The sequence below is a fragment of the Astatotilapia calliptera genome, chromosome 10, assembly GCF_964374335.1.
Source record: "Astatotilapia calliptera chromosome 10, fAstCal68.1, whole genome shotgun sequence".
In the NCBI taxonomy this organism is placed as follows: Eukaryota; Metazoa; Chordata; class Actinopteri; order Cichliformes; family Cichlidae; genus Astatotilapia; species Astatotilapia calliptera.
In genome coordinates, this window is record NC_137431.1 from 15,139,929 (window position 1) to 15,152,507 (window position 12,579).

The following is a 12,579-nucleotide window of genomic DNA, read 5'->3' on the forward strand; positions in this document are numbered from 1 at the left end:
TTCTAGGTAATAGATTTGAAAAGCCTATGTAGGATTTTCAACTTTAAACGTTTCTCATTAGTTTTTCTCTGCTCCCATTCATGCCGTACTGGCTTTCTTTAGTAGTATTATATATAGTACTGTGGAAAAGGTTAAAAAAGAATCACTTTGCATTTTGGAGCACTGGATAGAAGCTCAGATAAAATGTTCCTATGGCTTCATAGATTTCTGCGTAACATACCTGACCATAGCTGAGCCTAAACTTTCACACCAGAAAGCCAAACTGAGACTGAAGTAATGAAAGCTAACCTTTAAAGCAATAGTTTAACGTCGAAATACTGTAAATTAGCCGAGAATCAAAAACTATAGCTCACAGCTCACGTTATGCACTGAGAAGGAAATAACACACCCTGCCAAAGTTCACTTTTCCTGACGCACAATGAATCTTAGCCTTTCACTAAAACTCTGACCTTTGTGTTTTTTAATTACAGTCACTTAAACCTGTGAATAAATGCATCACCAGTTGCTCATGCGTTCTCATAAAGTTGCCTGCCACTTCTTATCCCACCTTCACTTCTTCAGAATCCCTTAAGTGCTAGGTACTCAGCTCTGTGTTGAAGACTCTGGAATGTAAAGGGGAAGCAGGTTTTACTTTTATGACTGCAACACTATTTATATTTTTTTAATTTTACTCTTGTTAATATTTGTTAGTCTATTTTTAGTCTATTTTTTAAGACAAGCGTCTGCCTACCATGGAAGCTCTAAATGGAACCATTGATCCAGCTTGTCTGAAGGGTCGACCGCTGGCTATTGACATGCTCAACCGTAAGTTATACACACTACTATATTCATTTAGATTTTAACCTGAAGAAAGTCTGATTCATGCTGTTTCTATGTGTCTCCTATTGTTCTTTTTTAATCAGAGCTAGATACATTTGGCTATTGCCTGTACTTCATGCTCACCTTGATGTCCTGTGTCTCCCTGCTTGTGTACCTGGAACAGTGTGCCTATATTTACAAAAAACTACCCTACCCCAAGAAGACCTTGGTCATTTGGGTAAACGGTGCAGCACCAGTGAGTATTCAGGCCTGCTTAAGTTTTATAACATGCCACTGATTGTAAAACAAATATGATTGCAACCATTAACAAGTTTCAACAACTTGTTAATGGAGAAAGTAAGCCACAGTACATTAACAGACGTCTTCAAACGTTATAAGCGTTGCAGCTGCATGTTTTTAAACACAACAATTTTACCGTTTCAGGTCATTTCCACCATGTCATGCTTAGCTATGTGGATCCCGAGGGCATTTATGATTACAGACCTGACATCTAACAGGTGAGTTTTCCTTTAACTACACTTGCAAAACATTTCCCAGTGTAGTCAGTGTTTTTGTTTTTTTTTTTTGTTTTTTTTTTGTTACAGTTTAACAGTTTAATGAATTATTACACATGATGGGTCAAAACTCACACTTTGCACAAAATAACAGAGAAAAAGAAAACGCCATTGAGCCATTTGATCCACTCTGAAATGGCACCAACAGATAAATATGAAAAATTGAACATTTTAAAACACTTTTTTCAAGCATTAGTTCAACAAAAGTATCTGCTGATCTAATGTGATCCTTGGGAAAAGTAAGTAAACTCTTTACTGGAAACTTGTTGATAGTGTTTGGCATAATTAGTCTCCATCAGACTTTTTCTTCCATGGAAGTTAGATTGAAATCTGAGCTGCGACTTGGCTTTCCCACTTGCTTTCTTTTGGGGTTTTTAATCTGTTCCCTAGTCGATGTATTAGTGTGCAAAGATTTTTATCCTGTTGAAAGACCAGCTTTTAGTTTAAATTTCAGATTGCCTCACATTAGCTTGAAAGAATCTTTGATATAATGCAGAATTTATATATGCATTAAAAACAGCCAGCTGTCCTGTCCCTGAGGCAACAGGACAAATCCAGACCAGATGAACATGCAGCACCATACGTCACATTTCTGATGTGAGCCTGCTCTTGAGAAACAGCCATTAGCCTAATCCTTTTTTGTTTGTTTGTTTTACTGTGGCTGAGTTATTACTTATTTCAAAAGGGCTTGGTGGTTGCATTTATGCTAATTGAAAAAACGTAGCTAATGTTTGTTTGGGACATTAAAAGCTTGGCCTCCCATGCAGGTCAGATTTCTTCAATTTCTGGATTTGGATGCATGGAACTTTTGGATACTTTGCATTAACCTGGCATCAACATATATATCTATATCTATATTTACCATCATGCAAGTTGTTTCTAATGCTTACTTTGGTGAGGCATTCTGTACAAAAACAGTCAGCAGATGCCAACATCTGAACAGGGACTCAAACCACCAACTTGCAGCTTATAAGCTGGTGGCTCTAACAGCTGGTCTTTGTCTCAGTCAAGTTGTCCACTGTGAATTTTTAGCTGCCTGCACAAACATAGCAGGTTAGATCAGGCACACATTTCACACTACTATAAATACATTTTTGAATTTTTCTACCTGTGATGGTTACGTTCATTTGATATTTTATGAGATTTGCATAATTAACAATACATAACAGCACATCTTAGACGTGTGTTGAGTTACCTCTTTCCTTACAGTTATTTTGCAGTTGTGATTTACAAGATCTTGCTTCTGTTGATTGAGGAGTTGGGTGGCAGCAATGCCTTTTTGGAGAAGTTCTCTGGTAAACCCTTTTGGATCAGCACAGGACCCTGCTGCTGCTGTTGTCCATGTTTACCCGACGTCCCCATGTCAAGGTAAAGAGAGTCTGCATATCACTGCGCTGGCTCTAGCTCAAGCCTGTGTCAGATTTCCATATCATATATTCTGTCATTCTGCATTGACTGCACATTACCTTATCATGGTACACATGTGTAATGTTAGTCTGTCTCTGGACTGGGTTTGTTCAGGCGAATGTTATTCCTGCTGAAGTTAGGCTCTCTTCAGTATGCAATCCTGAAAACGGTGTTCACTGTCCTGTCTATAGTACTGTGGACCAATGGCAACTATGATCCTACTAATGTAAGTATTTGAAATGGTTCTCTACATATCTGAGTGGACTAAAATAGATGTGCGTTAAATTAAAACATATTTCTATAAGATTCATATAAATGTGTGTGTGTTTCTTTTTTTTCAGCTAGGAATCTATGGTATAACCCTTTGGATTAGCCTATTTGTTGGTGTTCTAACCATCATCTCCCTTTGGCCTGTTGCCATTGTCTTCATGAACATGAACCGCTATCTACGCCCACTCAGGATTATACCAAAGTATGCAATGTACCAAGTGAGTCAACAGCTGTAATACCAGATGCTAAGGTGCTTCACATGTGTTGGGGGTAACTCCTGAAGCTGACTTAACACAGCTAATTTTCTTGTGATGAGTTAATCCGCTCAATTTGTGAAGAGAAATCAAAAGGTAATTTCCTCTATCAGAGAACAGGGATACCATGCCAGCATGGATGCTTTTGACATTGTGAAAACTCAGATAGGCTGAAAATGTGAAAACATAGAAAACCCATAAGTGACCAACAAATTTGACTGAACTTCAGAGACCAGCACTACAAAGCGGGAGTTTGTCTTATTCGGATAACTTCAGAGTTAATCCTCGATTTTCCGTACTCCAAAGGTGGTTCACTTCTTACCTGTGTATATCACCTCAACCTCGTGAACCTAAAAGGCTTCAGAGCAGCTTAGGTCCTAGATTAGCTATCAACAGGTATGAAATCACTGCCTGATGACCAATCCATTCTCCAGAAAATGGTGTAACAGCTCCCTAAACGTCCCTTGAACTCATAACCAGCGTTGCGTGACTAATTATCCTGAATGCTGATGTAGGGTTCGGTGAACAGTTACACTGGGGATGCTGAACTTGCTTCATAGTACGGGGCTCTGGTGTTTTTTGGGTAGATCATACACCACTACTGCAGTTAATTAACTAGTAATAATTTCTCAAATCTGGCTCTCTCCCATGTGTGTCATTGGATCTATCGCCCTCTGCTTTCCACTCTTTCCCTTACAGTCGTGGCAGACGGCTGCCTCTCCCTGACTTTGGTTCAGACGTTTCTCCCTGTAAAACTGAACTGAACTTAGTATTTTGCAAATGCCAAAGCCAATAATGCAATACCAACAGCCATGACCTAAATCGTATATTTAAAGAAAATGACTGGAACATGCACCAAGATTTAATGGAGTTATCCTTTGCCTGTGCTTCACCAGCCTGTCCACCAACTTTCAGTGAAAATCAGCCTAGTAGACATGCTACACAATCAGCATGACCACTGTGTAAATGTTACATTGTTTTTATCCTTAGTTAACACTTGTGTTGAGCCAGCTGCAGACATCGATCGTTAACATCGTGGCCTTGTACGGAAACATCGCCTGTGCTCCTCCATTAAGTTCTCAAGCCCGTGGAACCAGTAAGAAACATTTCTAAACGCCTTTCAGATATGCACAACTGATGTGAAATGAAACTACCCAACACTGATTTATTGTTGTTTGTGTGTGTGTGTGTGTGTGTGTCCCGCAGTGCTTAATCAGCAGATACTGATCATGGAGATGTTCATCATCACCCTGGTCAATCGGTTTTTGTACCGCCGCACATATGAGGCAGTTGAGACACATGACAGTGAAGAGAACACCACAGCACTGCCAGAGGCTACTCTCATGGAGCATGATGTCTAAAAAAGGACAGTGAATCACTGTGTATCACTGCTCTTTAACTATGTAAATGATTATGTAAGTTAAGAGATCATAAAGTAGTCTAACATTTTACCTCATTTAAGGAAAGGAGAGAGAAATGCCTCCGTTTTACTGGATTCATAAGCACCCTTTGCATTGCTTTCAGCCCTGTCTTTGACATATATCCATGGAAAAAGTACAATCTCTTTCTGAGTTCTGATGTTTATGCATGATAATAGATAGATAGATTCTGGGTACTGAAAGTTTTAAGTTATGCTGACAGAAATACCAACAAGGAAAATCTCTTAATTTGACTGACTTACATTACTTATAGTAGAATTGTTGTTTCTTGCAGATGATTAGATGTAAACAGTGCTGTGCAGGACATTTTCTTGGCCATTAGATGCACCTCATATCGCATTTATGATAAAGAAATGTCAGTAGTATCAATCTTCTCTTGTCATCAGTCTCTGCAAACATGTATGCAGTGTATCTTTGTATGCAGTTTCTTTTTTAAAGAAGTTTTACCATTTTTTTAGACAATACTGGAGCTTTTTGTCACACTGGGGCAAATGCACAGGGTGGGAGTTTTACATTGGCCTCGAGAGAAGTGAATAAAAACAACTTTTTCATTTTGTTAACTAATGTTTGCGTGTGTTTGATGTGTACAGTGACATATGTTTTTGTTTATTTTCCCCCTTTAGCTTAACAAAGGAGATAAATGCTGAAGCATTACTCAGTTCATTTCTGCATTTCTGTCTGCGTAGACCTAAACTGAGGACTTAAGGCAGAAAATAGAGACTTTAATGAAACTGTCTTTGAAAAGAGGTACTTGTGAGCAAAACAGATGTCACACCATCTCTATTTAAGTGACATTTTCACGACGATGACAATTTTTCAAACACTGCATTTAAGATACTTCCCTTTGAGTGAGTGAGCCTGAGTGAATATATCTTTAAGCGTCCCACTGAATCTTAACACAGCTCAGAATAGCCAGATTTTTTCAAAGAAGGCTGACCCACTTACACAGACTTATCCGGGCCAGAGAATGCATGTGGATGAGACAGCAGCTTTATTTTCAGACTTGCTGCTGTACGTTCTACTGCTGTTTCTCGAGCAGCCACAAGGAGCCGCCCTAGTTCTGCCCGCCCAAACTAAATTCATTAACCCGGTGATAATTAAAACATAACAAGTTCCCCCTCATAAATATACATCATTTGCAAATTAGAAAAGGCATGCAGGTCTATATAACTCAGGGCCATCACACAGATTTAAATGTTGAATTAGCAGTTGCTTCACAGAGTTTAATGCCCCCCTTTTTCTCGCTATCTCAAAAATCTGGTGGTGACTCTGTCAAGACGCTCAAAAGGTCATACCAACAAGCCCGAGTTTTCAGTGGGATTTTAAAAAACTTAAAAAATTAGCCACCACTAAAAAATATGAATAAAATAAAAAGGATTACAGTTGGTTCAATGTTTTCTAAAAGGTGTTACAAATATGCTTTTTGAACACATATCCAACACATTAGATGAAAAGAAAAAGAAAGGCAAATAATATGCTAATTATATTCTAAGATTATTGCTCTTTATTATTATTAATAGACGTCAATTTCTATTCATAAATCACAGCTTCATGACACATTTAACAGACTGGTGAGAGTTGCGGTGATGCAGATGATTGAAATGAGGCCAGTTTATTTAGAATTAAGGCAAATCCACAGCACAAACCAATTATTAGGCTGCATGTAGAGGTAGCGCTGCCCTAATCTGGATGAGACATTTTATATAAAGCCAGATCATTGAGAATTGAAAATGTGGCCCTATTAATGGAGCATTTGTCTTTGCTGTTTATATAAACAGAGTCATCAGACAGGAAGAGAGGAGGAGAAAGCTATGTTCAGGGTGGGTTGATGACAGCCCCTGGCTCTGCATTGCTGACGAAAGCTGCTTAGCCCCTCAGTTGCTATGGCAACCAGGGAGGGCAGCCAGACAAAAATGAGCCAAAGGGGAGGGGCTTTTGAGGGAGAAATAGAGGAGAAAGGGCTGGATGGGAAAGAAAGACGGAGGGAGGGATACGGACAAGTGATAAAGAAACACTGAGAGCAGAGGAGGTAGCGCAAGGCTACACACGGAGAAAAAGGTCTGGATATAAATGCTCCATCACTGGCTGGGGAATAAAATCTGCAGCAGCTGACAGGAGGATACAAAAACAAAAAGGGGGACGCAGAGAGAAGATGGACGTACAAACAGAGAACATGGACCCCCCACCTTGTGAATCGCAGCCAAGTGGAAAAATCAGAAAAGGATTCAAGCTGTTTGGCAAACGCAAGCCAGGTAACATCTTTTCTATTCGAAGCAAAGGAGATGGAAACAACAAGTCACCTGTTCACAGGAGCAAAACACTAGATGGATTATCAGAGAGTCCTGCGCCAGATTCTGAGCAGGAGCCGGACAAGGAAAAGGGACAGGAGGTGAGCGAGGCAGAGAAGGAGCAGGCAGAGGAGGAGCAACTCGGCGAAGATGGCGTTCTGGCTGCCGCCCCTGCTCGCAACTCAGTTTCTTCAGCCAGCTCAGCCAAGTCTCTCAGCTTCCTGTCACTGCTGAGGGGTGGCAGGAGGGGAGTGGGGGACCGCCGAGTCCACACCGTGTCCCAGCCAGTGGGTCGCCAGCGTCGTGGGCTGAAGGGTCTCTTTGGAAATGTTAAGTTCAAATCGAAAGATAAAGAGGAGAAGGAGGAACTCCCTCCTAGTCCGCTCCTCATGTCATCCCGTGCCAACAGTGTTGAAATCATCAAAGAGGACCTCACCCTCACACCCAAATCCCAGCCTCGCTCTCTGGACAGCCCTGAAACAGAGAGGCATGAGCACGTCAAGAGTGCAACAACTCTGGACAGTGCAACCCCATCCCCACCAGAGACTGCAACTTCCCAGGTAACAACAAGCAATGTGAGTAAAACTCATGAAAATGTAGCGCCGTCGCCCACCCATGAGCCACCACTGGTGCCCGGGGACACCAGCCTGAGCTCGTTGCTTGCGGACATCTCGTCTCTCCTGACTTTTGACTCCATCACAGGGGGTGGGGACATCATGGCTGATGTGGAAGCAGAGTGGGGGAAAGCGAGCAGTGCTATCAGCGCTGTGGTGACTGAGGTCACGCCAACATCCACATCTCCCTTCTCCAAACCCACTATCTCCTCTCCGCTGAGTCCCACAAAAGTCAGCACTGCTTCCACAGCAAAACCTTCTCATGTAGCCGTCCCCACTGCCACTTCACCCCAACCCTTTACTGCACTGTCGAAGGCAACTACAACCTCTTCTCCCATTTCCAAGCCAAGCACCACCCCCACAACTTTCACCAAATCTTCCACTCTGACAACTCCCTCAGTCAAACTGAGCTCAGACTCTACTCCAGCCTCTGAGCCTTCTGTCAGCGCTAAAACCATCACAGCTCTGGCGCCAACTACAACAAAACCCTTAGCGTTTCCTGTAACTTCAACAAACCTTTCAGCTCCAACGTCTTCCTTTGTGATTACAAGTAAATCTACAGTGATGTCCATCTCTACAGCAACCACAGCTCCTCCAAACACCCCAGCCTCTGTAGTAAAGGCTCCCTCATTTAGTCCAGTTCTTACCTCTACAGCTAGCAAACTGGCTTCACAGACTGTACTGCCTCCTCAAACTACTACTTCTGTAAGTAAACCCAGTCTTGTAGCTACTTCACCCCCCGTCTCCACCAAACCCTCATCAATAACCCACAGCCCACCCATCCCTGTTGCTATCTCCCAGCCTCCCCCTGCTAAGTCAAATTCAATTAGCACTTCCTGCAAACCTTCTCTAATCTCAGTTACAGTAGACTCTAAAACCCCAGTGACAGCATCACCAGCCTGCACAGTTACAACAAAACCATCTTCTCCTGACCCGGGTACTCTCTCTAAAACAGCAGCTCCCACATCAGCTGCAACCTCAGCCTCTGCATCTGGGGCCCTTTTCAAGCCTACACTCACCTCCACCCTCACAGAACAAAATAAAAGCCCTCCCTCACATGTAACTGCTCCTGATATCTGTCCTCCCACAGCTAAAACCCAACCCAGCCCTGCATCTATAACAACTCCAGCTTCAGTTTCTTCAGCTAAGCTTCCTCCTGCGACTAAACCCACCTCTGCCTCGGTCTTGTTAGATAAAACGCCCCCTACTCTCGCACCAATTCCAGCACTTGCTACTCATGCAGCAGTTTCTACAGCATCTACTGCTCTGGGTCATATTCCAGTTTCTTTATCTAAAGATCAACCTGCTCCTGCTCAACCGCAAATTTCCCAATCTAAAACCCCTCCTGCCCCTGTTCAAGTCCCACTTTCTGTCTGTAAAGATCAGCCTGCTCCAGCTCAGATGGAGGGTCCTCAATCTAAAACCCCTCCTGCCCCAGCTCAGCCCCCAGTTACTGTATATAAAGATCTGGCCGCTCCAGCTCAAAAAGAAGTCCCTCAATCCAAACCCCCTCCCACCCCTGTTCAAATCCCAGCATCTGCATGTAAAGATCCATCTGCTCCAGCCCAACAGGAGGTTTTTCAATCAAAACCCCCACCTGCCCTGGCTAAAATCCCAGTTTCTGTATCTTCTGACTCTCCTGCCCCAATTTCTGTAGCCAAACCACTTTCTACTTCTGGTCAGATTCCAGTTTCTCAGCCAAAAGCCCACCCTGTACCTCCTGGTGCTCCTTGCCCTGTCACTTCTCTTCCTCCTACCCCTAAACCTCAGCCAAGTGAAGCTCCAGCCTCTGCTAAGTCTAGTGGAAGTGGACTAGCAACAGTGGATAGCCAATTGGCTAGTCCAAATGGCACAAATGGGGAGGGTGTGAAGACTGCACCGTGTAAAACCGAAGAACCACATAAGGAGTCGCGAACAAGCCTCCAAGAGCCCCCCAGAGAAAAGAGAACACAAGCCAAAGCATCAGGGCTGAGCAAAATCCCTGTCGTGGGAGGAAGCAGAGTGGGCAGGCTACCTGTCCGGGACAGCCAGCAACATGCTGATGAGGAATCAAACAGAAATCCGCCCACACCCGTGCTAGAAGAAGAAAGACCCCATTTTAACTCACATGATGCAGGAAACAAAGATAAAATCAGTGCTGCAGAAGCCACCTCAAAACACACCCAGGAGGACAGTCAGCACCCCCAACACCAGAAAGTTCTCACCAGTTCAGCGCGTGATTCAAAGATCCCCGTGAAGCACGGTGCACAGACTCACTCTGCCTCCCAAGTCCCTCAGACTAAAGAACCCCCTCGCACTAAGATACCCGTGTCCAAGGTTCCTGTCCGCAGAGCTGGTACTAAACCTGCAGCCACAGGTGGCAGCGCCCAGATAAGGAAATAAGACAGTGGATTGAATCAGTCGACTGCAGATTACTGCTCTGACTGCAACTTTTTTCCAACATCACGATTTTTTAAACTTTGCATTCTATACTGTAAATCCTGGCTGGTCTTTCTGTCATCTCTTGGCTTCACTACTTCATAAGCAACAAGAACAGAGTCAAGGAAACTGACAGCACTCAAGCACAAAACATCCCCGTGGGCAGCTGAAGCAACAAGCCCGGCTCTTTGGTGCTGAGCCACCCTAGACATGCACTCAGGAAAGGTTCGGGGTCACACCTGAACACAAAGCAGCATCGGTAACAAAGGATGAGCGAGATAAAAGGTCATAGGAACACAGTCTGTCTCTCTCTCTCTCACACACACACACACCCTTTCACACAACATGGGCGAGTGCCTTTTTGAGGGTGCTTTTCCTACAGACTGTCAGAATTTTTTCAGTCTTTTCTACAGTACTTTTAACTTTTGTTACTCCCACTTTTTGTAGGAACCTTCAAGTCTTTTTTGTCTTTCTTTTCAGCAAGTCTCTTTGATAATAACCAATCCCTTTACCTTTTATTTATGCCAGGAGATGAACCGCAGGAGCTCTATAGATAAATGCAACAACCAAATTTTACATTCCACACCTTTCTCTGGATGTATGTAGCAGAAAAAAAACATGCCATGAAGCTTTTGCACAATATGTTGAACTGTACAGCGCCCGTGTGTCCACCTGCTCATATGTAACATACTCAGATCTCACTGTGAACTATGGGAGGGGCTGTGGTTTGAAAGAGTGGAAATTACTCCTCGCAATGAAATTGACAGTGGAGAGCAGCCATTAAAAATGGCATTGTGGACAGAAAGGATGGTGGGATGAGATCTCCAGCTCATGAACTGGCACATCTTTATTCATGTCCCAGTTATACTCGGATGAGAACAGCATCTCTGTGTAGAGACTCATCTATGTTGTCCTGTTTCCTATTTAATCAATAAAACAATATGAGTACCTAACATGTGGGATCTGTCTAAGTTGTGAACTGCACACCGTTTTTCATACTGTTGTAGTTTTAACATGGGGAGATACGAACACATGCCTGCAAATAACTCGGATTATATGGAAGGAACATGTAAATCTGAAATATAAGTAAAGGCTAAGAATCAGAGCAAAGAGAAGGAGTAATATTATATATTTTCCCTGACTGATCTTCACCATCTTACATGCAGCCAAGTCTCAGCTTGTCCTCACAGACACATCATTCCAGCGTCATCCACACTCCAAGCTCACTGACCTGAATAGTGAGCACATGAATGCCAGCTGAGCCAGGCCAATCAGCTGCGAGGGAAAACGCTTAACATGCATAGCCTACCTTATTATCAAAGGGAAAAGGGTCTGGGAATGTGTGTCATTGCTATTCTTAGTGTAAAAACATACCTAATGGACATGCTGAATGATTCCACTCTGACTGAGTCGATGATTTGCTTTGGAGTTTAATATCACTGCTGATAATTTTATTACCAAACAAAAAGGAGGAATGAGCAACAAAGATCATTTATTAATGTTGCACGGAGACAGAAAATGCAAGAAAAATTTGACTGGTTAATAGCAGATGAAGTTAAAACCCCAGGTTGAGGATGGGAAACTGATCTGAGTCATGGGATGATGTTAAGAGGACTGTTGCGTTACGAAGAGGGAGCAAAGCCTGAATGTTCTTTTGATTTACAAAATGAGGATTGCAGAGGTGACACAAAAAGACCTCTGTTTGATTTTGAAAGCCAGAGGGCGCAGGCCGAGAAGAGAAAAACACGAGGATTGCACCACATCAGGTGTCGATGCAGGCTATCCAGGGCAACACGTCTCCCTGAGAAAGGAACAGTTGCTCCCTAAGGCCCTGAGCCAACACATGTTTGCTTCCTGGCATAACACCTGCACACTGAGATGTAAACACTCAAATAAATGTCTGTAGATTTATAATCACGTCTGTCTGAGGAGGTATTGAGTTGCAGGCTCGTACTGTGCCACAAGGTAATAACGACATTATGCTCTCCATCACTGGAAAACACTGGTGAGATCCTGTGTACGTGAATGCTGCTTTGTGTCAGCATCCATTCACATGATTATCCAGCAGTCTGGATTTCATACTGTAAGTGAGAAAGATAACAGCCGAGAGCACCGCGCAACAACGGTGTGCGTGTGTGTTAGTGGAAAATACTTTTATGCTATGTTGTATGATCTGTCTCCGCAGTGTTTATACAGATTGTTTTGTCTGTTTCCGTGCACACAGTCTCGCTATCTCTGAAGACAGGCCCCCCCGCCCCAATTATTTAACACAAACTACAGCAGCCATAATGCACCGAGGCCAACCTGGCTTTCTGTGGCGTGTCTGTGTTTGTGTGTCTGTTTCTGCCTCTGGAGAGGCTACGTGCCTCTTTAGAACCTAATTTAGCATGCTTCATTCTTTGTTTCCATGCCAACCCCACTAGGTCAACCAATAAAAGGCTGTGGTATTGGAAGGCGGGGTTTCAAACATGAGTGCGTTAATGAGCACATGAACAGCACATAAGACCAGTTATTAG

General features: G+C 43.1%; 2 protein-coding genes across 2 annotated transcripts; both read left to right on the forward strand.

The window, feature by feature from the left end:
* Positions 1 to 728: 728 nt before the first annotated feature.
* On the forward strand, positions 729 to 4,783 carry LOC113030636 (organic solute transporter subunit alpha-like). Its single transcript, XM_026182250.2, has 8 exons — positions 729 to 804; positions 903 to 1,054; positions 1,243 to 1,316; positions 2,583 to 2,741; positions 2,895 to 3,006; positions 3,122 to 3,268; positions 4,295 to 4,400; positions 4,511 to 4,783. The coding sequence occupies exons 1-8, from the start codon at positions 732 to 734 to the stop codon at positions 4,663 to 4,665; spliced, it is 978 nt and encodes a 325-aa protein (XP_026038035.1). The 5' UTR covers positions 729 to 731; the 3' UTR covers positions 4,666 to 4,783.
* A 1,447-nt stretch (positions 4,784 to 6,230) lies between these two features.
* Positions 6,231 to 11,016, forward strand: LOC113030556 (uncharacterized). The gene has a single exon (XM_026182098.2). The coding sequence runs from the start codon at positions 6,896 to 6,898 to the stop codon at positions 10,025 to 10,027; it is 3,132 nt and encodes a 1,043-aa protein (XP_026037883.2). The 5' UTR covers positions 6,231 to 6,895; the 3' UTR covers positions 10,028 to 11,016.
* The last annotated feature ends 1,563 nt before the right edge of the window (positions 11,017 to 12,579 follow it).